This window comes from Pipistrellus hanaki (assembly GCF_964339955.1).
Source record: "Pipistrellus hanaki genome assembly, chromosome: 2".
Taxonomy (NCBI): Eukaryota; Metazoa; Chordata; class Mammalia; order Chiroptera; family Vespertilionidae; genus Pipistrellus; species Pipistrellus hanaki.
The window spans coordinates 178,681,364-178,698,555 of NC_140504.1; the positions used below are offsets into that span (position 1 = coordinate 178,681,364).

Here is a 17,192-nt window from a genome sequence, read left to right on the forward strand (position 1 = left end):
GCTGGGCTCATGGCTGGCTAGTGCAGTGGTTGTAAGGAGCAAGGGGTCCTGGACCGCAAGAGCCCTGGACTGAGAGAGGGATGTTTGATAGCCAGCTTAGGCCCGGTCCCGTGTGGTACATCCAGTAGGTGGACATCCTCCGAGGGGTCCTGGACTGTGAGAGGGTGCAGTCCGGACTGAGGGACACTCCCAGTGCATGAATCTCATGCACCGATCCTCTAGTAAATTGATAAGGGCCTAGCTCAGTGGTCGGCAAACTCATTAGTTAACAGAGCCAAATATCAACAGTACAATGATTAAAATTTCTTTTGAGAGCCAAATTTTTTAAACTTCTAATGCCATTTCTTCAAAATAGTCTTGCCCAGGCTGTGGTATTTTGTGGAAGAGCCACACTCAAGGGGCCAAAGAGCCACATGTGGCTCAGGAGCCTTCGTTTGCCAACCACTGTCCTAACCTGCTGTGGTTCTCTCTAGAATTTGTACCTTTGTCCATTCCACCACTTTGCTGATCATTCTCCCCTGGATATACTTCCACATTTCTCAATGGCAATCTTCAGGGACACTTTCTCTGTACTTGCTCACACATATACATCACCCTCAGTTTTGTGTTCTCAAGACAATCTAGGAATATCTCTGCCATAGTGTTCTTTTGTATTTGTTTTCTTCACTACCTTCCACATGTAAACATAGGAATGTGTGTTTGTGTAAATTAAATTTTTATTTTTTTCGTTAACATTTATTGATTGTTATTTATTAAATTCTTATCTTCTAAAAGACATATTTTTATCAGCTCTATTTTCCTGATGAGGAGATGGAGGCACAGACAAAACAACAAAGTTCCCAGCTGGTAAATGGAAGGGCTAGGATTTGAACCTTGCAGGCTGAGTCCTGAGCCAGAGATCTCTGTGCTGCATCAAGTCTCTGCCAGAAACGGAGCTTTAGGAGGGGCACAACAGCTTAGTGGGAACTGTCACAAATAGTGACTGGATTCTGCCTTCCTTAGCTGATAGCTCTCCCACTTCCCTCAGGGTAAGTCCAGAAGGCCACAGGCCCTGCATGACCCCTCCCTGCCTCACCTCCTCCCTGTCTTCACCTCACTCATTCAGTTCCATCCAACCATAGGGCCCACTGTTTCTCCAATACCCCAGGCACAGTCCAACCTCCAGGCCTTTGCACTGGCTGTTCCCTCCACCTGAAACACTTTAAAAAAAAAAAAAATTCAGCATTTGGAAAACAAAACACTTCAGTGGGCTGATTGCTGTCCAAAGGAGGGCAGTTTGTGAGCCCACAGAGGGCTTGGTAGTAAATAGTAAATGAAACTTTTTAATTGGCTGACTCTTCATTCAGACTCATGATTGCGGCTGTACACTGTTTTCTCTTTTCAGGTACCTCTGGACAGCTCAACTTAAGCTCATTGGGGCCACTTGAGTTTTTTCATTTGCTCTACCACCTTTCCCCTTATTGAGATTTCTTTTAACAACTCTTTCTCCCTCATCCTTTTGTCTACTAGTTAGTAATTCCTGTCAGTTCTATCTTCTGATATTTCATGTCTTCCCCTTTATCCTTACTGCTTCTTCAGTGTTCTAAGACATGAAAAAGGCTTGGATTGGCAGGAGGGTGGGAATAGTTTTCACTGGCTCCTCCATGGATTATAGATTGAAGTTCATCTTTTTTAGGAAACCAATGCCAGTATTCGTCAGTTCCTGCCATTACATTTCCTTTCTGCTTGCTGCTGAAATTCACTAGGTATACATGTCCCATATTCATCACTACCCAGATAGTCCATGTTTCTCTGTTTATTGGCCTTCATATATGCTGTTTCTTTTATCTGGAATCCTTTGTACCCTGTGTACCTTGTGAGCTCCTTCTGGATTCAGGCTTCCATTTTCTTCACTTGGCATAATGCTTCTCAGAGTAAATGCCAAATAGCATTTATTGAATCTATAATATATTCACACTACTGGACCAGTGCACGAAATTCGTGCACATAAAGGAGAATTAATTAGACGAAATATTTTAATATTGCTATTTGCCCTTTCTCTTTAATAGAAGTGGTCAAAGATTAAAGAAAATTAGTAAAATGTATATGAAAATCGCCCTCTTGCCAGAGTTGGGCACACCACAGACCTAGAGTCAAGTCCCCACCCACCACCCACACATGCTTTGAAAACGCAGGAGACCCAGCCCCAGCCAGCCCCACCCCTGTCAAGCTCCTCTGGGCAGGGGACACAGCCTCAGGTCCCCCAGCTCGGCGCCAGGTGTAGGGGGTCAATCTCAGGTTCCTGGTCAAGTCCCACTGGGCGGGGGTGCGGCCTGAGGTCTCCCGGCCTGGTACTGGGATGGGGGGACATGGCCTGAGGTCCCCTGTCAAGTCCTGCGGGGTGGGGGATGCCACCCAAGGTCCCTTGACCCAGCCAGGTGCCATGCAGCCTCAGGTCCCTGTTGTTTGGTTGTGACGTTATGGCATCCTGGCTAGTTTGCATATTTCTCTATTTTATATACATAGATTCCAAATGCAAACTGAAATTGACTGGAGCATCTGTCCATTTCATAATCTCAAAGAAATCTTGTATGACTTGGTTGAAGCCTTTTATAAACTGTGTACTTTTATACTTAAGGCATAGTCATTGTTATTAGAAAAAAAGAAAGGATTGATGATTTCCTTTAAAAAGGCTGTGTCAAAGAGGATACAAATGATTCTGTATTGCTTAGGCATTAGGGATAGATAGTTCTTCCCCAGCTCTATCTCCATTCAGAGAATCATAATCTTACAGAGCTAGAAGTGGTACTTGCTAAATCAAGTTGGATGTTGCTGAAATCTTTGAGATCTTTTTGTTTGAAATGGTGAACATTGCAAGTTATATCATCAAACCCACTGAAAGCAAATAGCTAGTAAATTCTGCTTGTTATTGGAAACTAGGGGTCCAGTGCATGAATTTGTGCACCTTGAAAGGAGCTGTGAGCCATGAGGCTGTGTTGGGCACAGGGGTGGGTCTCAGTCCATCCTCTGCACCCCAGCCCGGTTCCTCCCACTGCAGCGCGCCCCCCCCCCCACCCCCCCGTCCCATCTGCCAGCAACTCTGCTCCCACACGCTGATGGCATCGGCCCCACTTGCACCCGCTGACAGCATGGAGCGATTGGGGCTGGCGCCAGCTGTGAGTGCAAGCAAGAGCTGCCAGCCCCGATCGCCCCTCAGGAGCAGGGGGCGGTGGAGAAGGCCTGAGGGGCAATTAGGGCCGGTAGCCACACCAGCAATGGGTGTGAGCGCTGGGCGGGACCACGGCATATGGGAGCAAAGAATCAGTATATGTGTGTATTTAGAATTCAGAGCACCAGTATAAGAAAATAATTCATCCATCTTATTTGCTAATGAAGTTGAAATTTGGAGCATTGCAAAGCAGGTAAGGGATTGGTATCTATTTATCATCACATGTATTTATTGAGTACCTCCTATATATCTTACATAATTTTAGACCCTTTAGAGCAGCAGTCACCAACATTTTAGACCACATGGACCACCAGTGGGTGGTCACTGGTCCAACGGTTGGTGACTGCTGCTCCAAAGGTTTTCTTAAACCAGCGATTGCTAATCTTTTGGACCTCACTGACCACCAGTTGGTGACTGATTGGTGACTGCTGCTTTAGAGAGGATTCATAATGGTCTAGTGTTAAACCTTCTCTTTTTAAACTTAAAATGTTATTGGTCACATAAGATGTAATGCATGAGCGGCTGCCAGGCTGGGAGCGGCCAGGCCCGGAGCAGCCGGGTCTGGTGCGGCCAGGCCCGGAGCAGCAGCTGCCAGGCTGGGAGCGGCCAGGCCCGGAGCAGCTGGGTCTGGTGCCGCTAGGCCCAGAGCAGCAGCTGCCAGGCTGGGAGCAGCCAGGCCCGGAGCAGCCGGGTCAGGTGCGGCCAGGCCCGGAGCAGCAGCTGCCAGGCTGGGAGTGACCGGGCCCGGAGCAGCCGGGCCCAGAGCAGCCGGGTCGGGTGCGGCCAGGCCCCGGAGCAGCAGCAGCCAAGTCCAGAGCAACTGGGTCGGGAGCGGCAGTGACCAGACCCGGAACAGCTGGTTGTGGAACGAACCAGAGCAACAGAGGCCAGGCCCGGAGCAGCCAGGCCCGGAACAGCTCGCTCCTCGCCTGCCCCTGCCCCATGGCTGCCTCTCAGACATGGCTGGAAACTTTTGTGGGAACTTGAGGGTCTGCTGAATCAAGTGATGAAGGCTTAGATCTGGATGTGTTGAGTTAGTATAGGGCTGGGGTGTTGATCTGTGAGTGCCTTGGGTGGGGCCTGGATGAGGCTGGTTGAACTATATGGAAATGTCTTTTGTGTGAAATGTATCATTGGGCATGTGGAGGTATTATTGATATGAGAAAATGCTAAGTAACTGATTTACTACCTGAAAAGGGATTTACTATCAGGGAAAGGGAGGGAGGAAGAGACTGAACATAAACTGCACCGAAGGATGAGGACAATGGGGGATCAGGAGGGGCCAGAGGGTGGGGTGGGAACCTGGTGGAGGGGGGAAGAAATGAGGAACCTTTGTAATAATATGAACAATAAAGATTGATTAAAAAAAAAAAAAAAAGATGTAATGCATGAAATAGAGAACAATAGATGCTGGTATGCAAAGTAGTACATTCTAAAATATTTGAGTGTGAAACTGACATTTACATATTGAATCATATTTTCACACTAATTTCCATTTTGTAGAGGCAGCAAGCATGGTTTCCTAGAAAAGCACATAAGACTTGGAATCAAGAAGTCTGAATTCTGGTACTGACTAACACTAATTAGCTGTGTAGTTTAGGGCAAGTCACTGTCTCTTCTTTGAGCTGAGTCCCCACATTTGTGAAAGAGATGTTAGATAAACCAATTGAGCTTTTAGGTCCCTCCTAACTATGAGCTGCATTTTTGTGAAATATTCTCAGTGGCAAAGATCGAATTTTAGACAGCTTTGACAATTGGCTGCACTAAGAGAAATAGCCGGCACTTCCCTTCAAAGCCCAGTCTTTGTTTAGTGTATTTAGAAGCCTATTTATTAAAACACTGTCACCACTATATAAGTCCTTTGTCCCATTAATAGTTCTGCATCTCCTTCCAAATTACTGTCCCTCCAGGAACGGAAGTATGCCTCACACACTGCTTAATGTTCCAAGGTGCAGCACATCGCAGAAGAAGATGCACTGTTTTCCAAGGCACCTCTCAGCAATGTCGTTCTATTCAATTAGAGGTGGCAAAGGCTGGCCCGGCTCCAGAGGAAGACTGTCAATTCCTCTCTTTTTCTGTGTCCACGCTCAGCAGGATGCTTCCTCACGCCCACCTCTCTCCCCCTTGCTGTGACTTCGGCTTCCGCCAGATGTCACGCTGCTGCTTGTCATCACCCAGATTCTCATCACTGATTTTGTTGTTTCAGTGTATTTATCACAACTGTTTTCTTTAGCTGTAAAATTTATGGAATTTCACACTTCTTAATCACTACAGTGTTTCTTTTTCACGAAAGAGGAAATACGCAAGGAGTTGGAGGGAGGGAAATGTTTCATTTAACTCAAGGAAAGTTTCCATGTGTGTCCCATGTACATCTCCGATTCCTGAATGTACAAGGGAACCAATTTCAAGGGTACAGAGTAGAACTGAGCTCAGTTCTGCAGAGCTCAGAGGTACAAGAGAAGTGCATAAAAGATGTGTTTATTGGCTAATTCCCCTGACTTAAATCATACTCCTTTTAACAGCCAAAAAAAGGTGAATAATTTTATCTGCCCTCTGTGAAGCATCTTCATAATCTTAGTATCTATTTAGATCTGTTAAATAATGTAGTAAGATCCTAAAAATGGTGATGTTGGTAGTAATGATGGTAATAATAACTAATTATATTATTAGTATGTGACAGGCATTAACGTAGAGCACTTTATATTTATTTATTTAAACCTTGCCAAAATCCTGTAATGATGCACATTGTTTTGCTTTGTGTTTTTTATTGATTACTGGTTTAATTTATTTAGTAATTATTGGTCTGAGCAGATTTTCTATTTCTTCATGATTTAATTTTGGAAGTTTGTATGTTTCTAGGAATTTATCCATTTCTTCCAGATTGTCCAAGTTGTTAGCATATAATGTTTTTATTTTATTTTAATTTTTCAGTATATATTTGCAGTATATATTTAGTATTATTTTGTATTAATTTTAGGTGTATTGCATAGTGGTTAGACAATCATATCTTTTACAAAGTATTTTCCCTGATATTTCCAGTACCCACCTGGCAGCATACATAGTTATTATAATATTATTGACTATATTTCCTATGCTGCACTTTACATCCCTATTTGTAACTACCAATTTGTACTTCTTAATCCCTTCACTTTTTCACCCATTCTCCAACCCCCTCCTCATGGCAACTATCTGATGTACTTTGTTTTTATCCTATTGTATAGATGAAGAATATCTTAAAATGACTTAAAGCTCTCCACCTAGAAAATAAGCTTATGTCATCTATTTTTTTTTTAAGGGAGGAAAAGATACAACATTTGTCTAGGTTTCTCCCCCCCCCCCCCCCCCCCCCAATAAAGAGGCAAAATTTGATGGTACGTTAATTTAGAAGCTAAAATTCAATACTCGGGATGGTTCATTTAAAAAAAATTTTTTTTTAGTATATCAGATATAATTTTAAGCATGTTGGTATTTGTACTGTGAACTGTTGCATGTTTTCAATGAAAACACTAAAAATGAGAGATTAGAAAATAACTTTTCTAAAGCCACATATCTGGTAATAGAGCCAAATTTCAAATTCAGGGTCTAATTCTGCAGTGTAGCCCAGCTGTTTCTTCAGAGAGATTTATTTATGTTCTTATTTAATTCTAAATGCTTGACCTGTATCCTAAATTTTTCTTTAGCAGCTCATGTCTAAAAGGAGGTAGAAAGAGAAGAACACGAGTCTAGCAAAAAGCAACAATATTTGTGTATTCAGAGAGAGGCTGGCCATTGATTTAAACTTGAACCAGTTCTCAAAAGTAGGACTTGTCACTTTCTGACATTTGTTTAGTGGTTTTCTTAATCTTTCCACTTGTGATACTAGGCATTAATCACCTACATATATTAAAACACATATAATCCATTCTGGTAAGATTATCATTCATTTAACAAATATTTATTGAGCATATACTGTATGCTTATACATTCTTGAACAAGCCAGACATAGTCCTGCCTTCATGGAGCTTATAATTTGTATAAATACTTGAATAGGTAGGTTGTGTCTGAAACATACTAAGTATTTCCCTAAACATACCACAGCAGTCATATGTGTTTTATATTGTATGTTGTAAGAATAGCACAAAATTGAATGTTTTGGAATTTGTCTCATTCCAAAAAAGAAACACTAATGAATCAGGAAGTATAACAACCAAGAAGTCCATAACTATGGCTTAATCACTTGGAATGTCATAATTCTTAGAGGAGCAAGAGAATGACAGTACACAACACTTTATTTGAAATTTTAAAAAACTAGTGTGAACCAGAGATCTTGATGGAGTATTGTCAGAAGAATTTCAGAAACTGCAAGTTGTTACACAGATGTATTGATTTAATTAGTCTAGATAACACCATTTATTTATGCTTAAGCATCTCACACATGCAAAAGTTGGTAATTCGAAGTCACACAATAATTTGTGAGTTATCTTCTGTACCACGTGTTGTAGCTTCTGAATACCAACTTTGACAAGTGTGTGTGTCAGATACTTAAGCATAAATAAATGATATTATATAGAACAAGTAAGCAATAGAGTTTGCTTTAGGAATTCTGTTGACATAATTTATATATATATATACAATATATATATATATATATATATAAAAGCCTAAGCAACTGTTACAACCGGAATGACCTGTCAACCAGTTACTATGATGTGCACTGACCACCAGGGGGCAGATGCTCAACGCAGGAGCTGCCCCTGGTGGTCAGTGTGTTACCACAGCTGGAGCGCTGCTCAGGCCAGGCTCATAGCTGGCTAGCGGAGCAGAGGCACCCAGCCCCAGTTCTGGCTTTGCCTGGCCACCTGCCGCTTAGCACAATGCTACATTCCTCGTACCCTAAAAGTCAAAGAGAGATGGATCTGAAGGATGGGGGCATGGGCAACAAGAGTATCCTGCCCCCAAGATCCCTAACTTAGTATTGTTCACCTCGGGAGCATCTCTTATCCTGCTCCAAGCAGCTGAAAGCATCCAGCATGGCCCAAGGCATCCACCAGGGACCTTTGGAAATCTACAAAGGACATTGGAAATATTTTTTCAGGAAGCTGCGGGGAGGAAGACAGACTCCCCAAGCAGCTCACAGGGATGTGGAAACTCCCCGAGCGTGGGCTCCCAATTTCCTTTCAGTGTGCACGAATCCACACACCGGGCCAGTAGTTTCATATAAAATCTTTTGGTGGTGACTTTTTAAACGACATTGTCTTAAACACAGTGTAATCTCTCTCTCTTTTTTTAAAAAAAAATATATTTTATTGCTTTTTTACATAGAGGAAGAGAGAGGGATAGAGAGTTAGAAACATCGATGAGCAAGAATCATCCATCAGCTGCCTCTTGCACACCCCCTACTGGGGATGTGCCTGCAACCAAGTACATGCCCTTGACCAGAATTGAACCTGGGACCTTTGAGTCCACAGGCTGACGCTCTATCCACTGAGCTAAACCGGTTTCGTTCTGGGTGGATTCTTAACATGCCATTGCATCTTGATAAATTATTTTGGTTAAACATACAATGGATGTTCTGGCTGGTGAATGAAGAAGAGTAGTTATCCTTATAGCAAAAAGATGAATTTATTTTGTGATAGTTATTTTGTGAATGTATTATTAAATCTTTTGGGAAGAGAAACCTGTTAGAATAATCTTTCTCTCCCTCTCTCTCTCCCTCTCCCTTTCCCTCTCCCTCTCCCTCTCCCTCTCCCTCTCCCTCTCCCTCCCTCCTTCTCTCTCTCCATCCCTCCTTCCCTCGTTTTCTTTCTCTCTCCCTCTCTCCCTCTCTCTCTCTTTATCTCTATGTCTCTCTTCTCCCTCTCTCTCTTCCTCTCTCTCTTCCTCACCTCCTCCTTCTCTCCTAATTTTACCTACAGGAATACCAAGGTATTTTGCCTCATTTTGTAGTACTGTTTTCACACTTTAAAAATGCTATTAATTATACTGTATATATTTTTTATTTATTTGCTGTTGTTTTAAAGTGGTAAGCTGTCAAAAGGAAATAGCTAATATACTAGGAATTTAGGTAGCATCTTTTCTTCCAAGGTTTGGGATACTTCATTTCTATTATTTTTTCTCACCATACTCCCTAGAACAGGGGTCCTCAAACTTTTTAAAGTGGGGGCCAGATCACAGTCCCTCAGAGAGCTGGAGGGCCGGACTATATGAACTACTAATTCCTACTGTAACACCTCGGCTGCGCTCACTGCCCAAAAAACCTGGCGGGCCGGATCAGATTCCTCTGCGGGCCGCATGTGGCCCGCGGGCCGTAGTTTGAAGACCCCTGCCCTAGAAGATAGAAAGGGGAAAGATTAATTAACCTAGTTTTACACATAAGGAAACAGAAGCTTATAGAGGTTAAGTGTCTTACCCCTAAGGTCATATGTGCTCAAAACATAGTCACAGAATGCAGCAGAGAATTCCAGAGCTTGGCAGAGTGGAGCACACTACCCACTGGGAAATGTGATAGGCAGGGAATTATTTTCTCAAAAGACTTGACTACTGCTGGTCAATTCTAACTCCTTGGGGATTATCAGCCATCTTATCCTCAAGGCAGAAACTTGTTTGCAGGTTAGATCTACTCTTTAATCTGGGGAGATGTTACTTAGCACAACTGGCTTGGAATTTCAAGTAAAATAATATATTTTCATGTGTTCTAACGTGTTTCTTCAGGGTGCCAAGTACCCATGTTAACCAGTGTTCAAAGAATATAAGATGTCACTTTTATGACCATTAGCTGCTATGACTTACTAGAGGCCCAGTGCACAAAATGTGTGCATGAATAGGGTCCCTAGGCCCGGCTGGCAATCAGGGCCGATCTGTGGGGCAACCGGCGGGACGATTTGGGGGGCCCCCACTGGTACCTGCCTTGGCCAGCCTGGTGCTGCCCATTTGCTGGCCCCACCCCCCAATTGCCATGCCATTGCTGGCACCCACCTTGGCTGGCCTTTGGGCTTGGGGGCAGCTCCTGTGTTGATTGTCTTCCTCCTGGTGCTCAATGCACATCATAGCTACCATTCAGTCAATTTGCATATTAGCTTTTATTATATAGGATGCTTTATGATAGCAGGGCATAAAGGTATTCAATTTCATTTAATGTGCTCTTAATTGAATACATATGTTTAAGGATGAGCACATAATCTTGGGCAAGGCCTGTTCACTGAGGCAAATGCAAGAGGGAAAACACATTTTGCAGAGAAAAAGGAAGCTATGTAAGATAAGAGTCATGCTGCTGATGCCTGGGGGTATAGGCAGATAAATCAATAAACATTTATTGATTTTATTTTGAGGAAGATTGACTTTGTTGTTCCACTCATCTATGCGTTCATTGGTTGATTCTTGTATGTGCCCTAACTGGGGATTGAACCCGAAACCTTGGCCTATTGGGATGATGCTCTAACCCAGTGGAAAATGAATTTAACATGGAAAATGGCCCAGCTGGTGTAGAAAAGAAATAACCCACTTGGCCATGAAGAACAAAGCAGACTTAGTCAAGGTTCTCTATAGGAACTTGCATTCTTAGACTTGCAGGTAAAACAAAGAAAGATACCTAAAAAACAAACAAACAAAAACAGAAAGGAAATCTATAAATCCAAGTTACTACTTTTTATTTGTCTCATTGATAAAAATTACTTCTTTTATCTTAGGGGAATGTTATTATATTAGAAAAACATTAGCATTTCACCTAAATCTACAGTTCTTCTATGTTTGTTTAAATTATGATTCATATACTTTCATTATTATTGTCTGCGTTAAAAGTTTAGTAATTTGCTCTAACTGGTTTGGCTCAGTGGATAGAGCATTGGCTGCAGAGTCCAGGGCCCCAGGTTCGATTCTGATTAAGGGCATGTACCTTGGTTGCAGGCACATACCCCGCTGATCGATGTTTCTCTCTCATCGATGTTTCTCGTTCTCTATCCTTCTCCCTTTCTCTCTGTAAAAAATTAATAAAATATATATTTTTTTAAAGTTTAGTGATTTAACCTAAACATTTGAGACCTACTATCCTCCCCCCTCCCAATAATTGTTTCTAATAGAGGGGCATACGGTTAACCACTTAAGATTTTGGTTCAGGTGCTCGGCCTGAACCTGTTTATTTTATTTTATTTATTTATTTTTACATTTTTTTTATTAAATTATTATCTGTGTACATATTTTAACACTGCCCCCCCCCCCATTTTATTTTTTTTTTATTTTTTTGAGCCTGTTTATTTAGGATGATGTGGTTTGACACTCTCAGAATTGTGTTTGTCGGTTTCACCCATTAGGAGAGACACGAGTGCACCCATGTTTTGCCTTTGAAATGCTTTTGTAACAGGTTCTGGTCCATAGGCTTTAAGAAGGCAGCTTTTTTATGTACCTGAAAGTGCTCCAAGTGTTCTTCTGTTAAAGAAGACAAGTGGACCTTTCTTAAACTCTTACCACATTTTTTGTCCTTTAGGGTTCTCTAAATTTTACGATTTACTTAGTTGCTATTTTTTTATTCATCAAGACTTAGAATGTTCCCATTTGTCATAGGAAGCGATGTTGGTGTTACTCCTTTGACGATCACTTTGCCATGTCTTTCTTTTGCAGTCCCCATATCATGTCAACCTCCTCCTGGCTGGCTACGATGAGCATGAGGGTCCAGCACTCTACTACATGGACTACCTGGCAGCCTTGGCCAAGGCCCCTTTTGCAGCCCATGGCTATGGTGCCTTCCTGACTCTCAGTATCCTGGACCGATACTACACACCAAGTAAGTTCCAGCAATCTAGGTAAGGAAACGTAACAGAGCTCTGTCCTCAGCTGCTTCCTGATTTTGTGCACTACCCCATGGAGTTGGGTGTCCAGAGCTTAAATATAAGAGAAATCCTAAGAAGTAAATTCAGGTGCCCTCTCGTAGCTGCTTTCTCCTGCGGGTCAGTACAGTTATTGAAAAGCTGATAGAAGTCCTTCTTGAGCTTATGAGGATGAACAAGTTCCCCAGCATGACAGCTGAGGGTTTCTTTGTTTAAATGTCAGAGCTTTTGAAGGCCATAAGTCTAGGCCCTTCTCTTGGTTCTTATCACTTAACTAGTGACCCTCTGCACAAAATCCGTGGACATTTAAAAGGGAATTAGAGGCAATATTTTAATATTGCTATTTGCCCTTTCTCTATAATAGAAGTATCATTGATAAAAGAAAATTAGTAAAATGTATATAAAAATCTTCCTCCTGTCAGATTCAGGGGAGCACCACGGTAATCAGAGTCAAGTCTCCACCCACCCACGTGTGCCTCGAAATTGGACCAGACCTGGCTGGCCCCACCCCCATCAAGCTCTGTTGGGTGGGGGTTGCGCCTAGCCCAGCACCAGAGCGGGTGACACAGCCTCAGGTCCCCCGGGCTGAGGGGACTCACCTTGAGGTCCCCTGGCCCAGGCCAGGGAGTGCAGCCTGAGGTCTCCTATCAAACCCTGCCAGTCAGGGGTGCATAGCCTCAGGTCCCCTGGCCTGGTGCTGGGGTGGAGTGTGCTGTCTGAGGTCCCCCGGCCCTGCACTGGGGCAGGGGCACAGCCTCTGGTCCCCCTGCCAGGTTCCAGGGTGGGGAACGCAGCCTCAAGTTCTCTGGCCCCCTGCCCGGGCGGGGAATGTAGCCTCAGGTCCCCTGGGCTGGCACCAGGGTGGGGGACACAGCCTCAGGTCCCCTGGCCCGGTGCTGGAGTAGGGGGTGGGGCCTGAGACCTCCCCATCAGCCCTGCTATGTGGGAGGTGAGGCCTGAGGTCCCCCAGCCTGGCACGAGGCAGGGGTCGAAACCTCAGGTCTCTGCTGATTGCTCGTTAAGGCTCATTATAGGAACTTGGCCTCTGCTGTGGGTGCAGCCAGCCATCTTGTTATGATGTGATGGTCAATTTGCATATTCCCTCTTTATTAGATAAGATGGCTGCCCCCTATCTAGATAAAGATAAAGCTGGCTCTCTACTTATCAATAAATTGTCAACTTGGCAAAGCCTCTGACATAGAGATGCTTTTGTGCTAAGTTCTAACTTCTGACTCCAATCCCAACTTTGACTTTAGCCACTGTGAGCATTAGACCTTTGGGAATCTTAGCTTTTACAGGCTATAGATGCAGTATAGATAACCACCTCTCTCCTTACATTCTGTTCTCCCCTTATTCAATCCGGCTTATTCATTCCTTTTTGGTGCTGCCACTTCACTCAACCTCAGCCTTGCCAGAGCTCACATCCTGAAAAGAATGAGCCTGGCCTCCTGGTGACTGTTTCTTGATTTGGCAGCTGTCAGTAATACAGCTGATTCGCCCACCAATATAACCACCATCCACTCTGAAGCCTAACTGCATAATATGTCATCCCAGTTTGACATGCCCATGCATAGTTCCTTTGGCTCCTATTTTATGAGAGTCTCAGCCCCATCCTATGAATTCTCTTTCCATTGTTAAACTGAGAGCCAGCTGGGAAAGTGAGGCTGAAACTCTGGCCCTGTCCTTTTCCTGATTTGCAGCTGGCTAGGGCAGATGGAACTGGTTTGAGCCCTGGTTTAAAGAGGGTGTGGGAGTGAGGTGGGGGGTGGGGGGTGGGAAGGGGGAAGGGGGCTATAAAAAAGAGGCAGCCTGCTGGACTTCTCTAGAGGCAGGCCCCAGCCATGGGAGGCAGAATTCCGTCATGCTTGCCCTTCTCTATAGCAAATCAATTTGCAATGGCTTGTGGCTGCCAGAGCATTGGGTCTGGGGCACCCTCAACTGCATATGGAATAAGTTTGTTGCAAGCTAGAAGGCTAGGCATTTTCCCCCTTTTCCGTTTGTGTGACATGCTGACCTGAGGAAGTCTGAAACTTAATCTAAAGTTCATGGCAGTACCTGAGTGCTTGGCCTCTGTGTTCCCTTTCAGATCTCTCACGTGAGCGGGCAGTGGAGCTTCTCAGGAAATGTCTAGAGGAGGTGAGTGGCTCCCGTGGGGTTCTGAAAGGACTGAAAAGAATGCTTTGTCTCTGTGCCAGTGCTCCCATTCCTCCGTTACATTTTTTCTGGTCCTTGCCAGAAGGTGTAATAAAAACCTACTAACCAGATGTGAAGTTGCTGCCGGGGATAGATAGGGTTTGGTTAAGCTTATGTTTTCCTCTCATGGGGTCATCTCATCGATGTCAATTTTTTACAATTTAATTACTTTTCTTTTTAGTTCATCCAGACCAGTGGTTTTCAAATTTTAGCATTATAATAATGATCTGAGGAACTTGTTTTTAAAAAAAATCAAATAGATTCAGCCTCCCAGCCCCTTCTGATACGGTTGTCCTGGTGTAGAGCCTGAGAGTAGTTTAACTAGCAGGCCCAGTGATTTTGCTGCAGGTGGTAACGGGGCCATTATTGGAACAACTGCTGCCCTTTATACCTGCTTTATTCTTGTTCCATCTGGAGCTGCTAGTGTCTGCTCTTCTTAACAGTGCATGAGTCCTGGAGAGGAAGCCTCTCCAAAGGCCATCGAAAGCGACTAGAAAGCTTTGGGCAGAGGGGAGAGTAGCCTTTACTTTATGAGGCCTCAGACCCCCCCAGTCTAGTACTACTCCTAAGAGAGAGGCTTTGGGTGTGTGTGAGGATGAGAAGGAAAAGAAAGCAGCTCCCTTAGGCTTTTTCATTCTCTTACTGTTCTCGTGGCCTAAGGATTAACTTGAATTCATAGTCTAGTGAGAGAGTGGGAGGATGAGAGCAAAGGGGGGCGGGAGAGGTTGCTTTGAACATAATGCCAGTTTGCCTCTTACACAAGCCTCTCATTTTCAGCCCAAAGCCCCTTCTTCCTCTTGTTGGTGAATCCCCTTCCCAAAGCCGATGCTGAGAGTAAACTCATGTAATTTTCTTAACCATTCAGCTGAGAGATCATATTAGCCCCAGTGTTCAAGGAGCTGCCAGGAAGAAGCCACTGAAATATTAAATGTTTTGAGACTTTATTCCTCATAAATCCTAAGGTTTTATTAGAAACCCACATTTCCTTATTGTTAGTTCCTTTTCTTAATCTTGAGTTGTGTTTCTGGATAATAGGAGTCATCAGAAAGAGAGGATTCCGAAAGTGAACTGGTTGTTGCTGTCCAGTTCTCAGTAGTAAAGGACATGGGAAACCATCCAGGGAGGGATTGCTTAGGCCTGGGGAGGGACATTTCTGGGGTAGGCTCCTCAGGAAATAGGAACTTTGTGACTTTTCTCTGGAGAATGTTAAGTGAGGTGTCCAGGACAGGTAGCCACAGGAGCAAAACTTTCCTCCAGCTTGTCCCTCAGTAATCTCCATCCAGGTTAGTGGGACTGTCTGCTTCCAAGCACACAAGACCATGCAGCTCCTTGGAACAGTCTCTTAAGCAGAGAGTCTTATGAGATTCAGAATTGTTACTTTAATGATAGGCCAGCTTTTATTAGAGGAGATAGAAGCAGAGTTTGTTCCAAGAGCAATTCTGCCAACATCCTTCCCACCATCCCTCCAGCTACACACTCAAACGCACCAGGTCCTGATAATATGGGTGGGTGACTGGAGAAAACTGTAAGGACCTAGGGGTACATTGCTTTGGTCCAAAGCTTATTCCTAGGGCGATCACTCTTCTGTTGGCTTATCACCTTGGAACATTTTAAAGGAGAAGTGTGTGTTTACCAGGCTGATTGGTAGAAGACTGTGGGGAACAGATAGACTGTCTCATTCTTTCATCAGCTGACTGGCCAGAGACAGACTCCCAGCTGCATCTCCCAGTTCTTGTTCACCACCTTCCAGTCAGCTTTCAGCTGCAGTTTGGGCTTTCTTCAGTGTCCTAGTCCCAGCAGCTCCCACTGGAATATAAGCTTCACAGAAGCAGGAATTTTTATCTACTTGTGTGCCCAGTGCCTCACTCGGAGCCTGGCCCATCAGTAAATGTTTGTTGACTGATTTCCTTTGTGTGTCTCTGCAGCTCCAGAAACGCTTCATCCTGAACCTGCCAGCCTTCAGTGTTCGAATCATTGACAAAAATGGCATCCATGACCTGGCCAACATTTCCTTCTCTAAACACGGCTCCTAACAAAATGCCCTCTCTCCCACCTGCCAGGGAACTTTTTTTGATGGGCTAGTTTATTTTTTTTCTACTCTTTTGACGTGCACTCTTGATAGATGGTTAATTCAGAATAAAGCTGACTATGGATAAATTGAACTCTCTAGTTGGAATCTCGGTTTACCTGACATCACCTCAGGAAGGAAACGGAGGAAGGATTATCTGCTTGGACTTTTGACCGAGACTGTCTTTCCTCCTGTTACTTTCCCTTTATTCGTGCTGTAATTGCCCCTTAGCAGCCCCAACCCCCCATTCTACTTCACTGCCTGACTTCCTTCCCATCGAGCTCGTTCATATATCATGCTGGCTAATTCCTTCTAAAGCAGTGATTCTTTCTTCCCCCTAAGCTAAAAAAATTAAAATAATTAATATGAATAGGCATTATATGCACTTAGTAAAAATATGCACACAGTACAAAGACACAGTAAAAAATGATTCTCTTGTCCCTAAAATTTGATCACCTGCTTCCCCTCCCAGAAGAAACTTCAGATATGCTGTTCCAGTATGAAATGTGCACATGTACACACATACCCTCTTTAAAAGTAACGCTGCACTCACTCCCAGGTTTCAATTAAGTAAGCCTGGGCCTAGGGATACTTAAAGCTTCCCGAATAATTCTTATCTTCAGTCCTGACAGAGAACCAACGGATTGAAGTTTCTTTGAGGCACACATCCCAGTCCTCGGGCAGGCTTAATTAAAACATAGCTTTTCTGGGTCCTACCCTTATAGCTTCGTATGTTTGGGGTGTGGCCTGCGATTCTGCATTTTCTAACATTTCCAATTGTAAGATAAACCCTATTTTACCAATTCTGTGCTACTCTTAATAACACATAAAGATAGGGTTTGGGTTCACGTGAAGTGAAATATCATCTCTAAGATACTACCTGCAGATCAGATCATGTGTGTTAACAGTGTTAACATCAGATTTA

General features: G+C 43.8%; 1 protein-coding gene across 1 annotated transcript in view; it reads left to right on the forward strand.

Annotated features, from left to right (window-relative positions):
• PSMB2 (proteasome 20S subunit beta 2) overlaps positions 1-16,361 on the forward strand; it is a 34,694-nt gene extending 18,333 nt beyond the window's left edge. The window contains exons 4-6 of the mRNA XM_084872382.1: positions 11,801-11,963; positions 14,093-14,142; positions 16,125-16,361. Coding sequence (XP_084728508.1) covers positions 11,801-11,963; positions 14,093-14,142; positions 16,125-16,232 — 321 coding nt within the window. The 3' untranslated portion in view covers positions 16,233-16,361. The remainder of the gene's footprint in view (positions 1-11,800; positions 11,964-14,092; positions 14,143-16,124) is intronic.
• Positions 16,362-17,192: the final 831 nt, after the last annotated feature.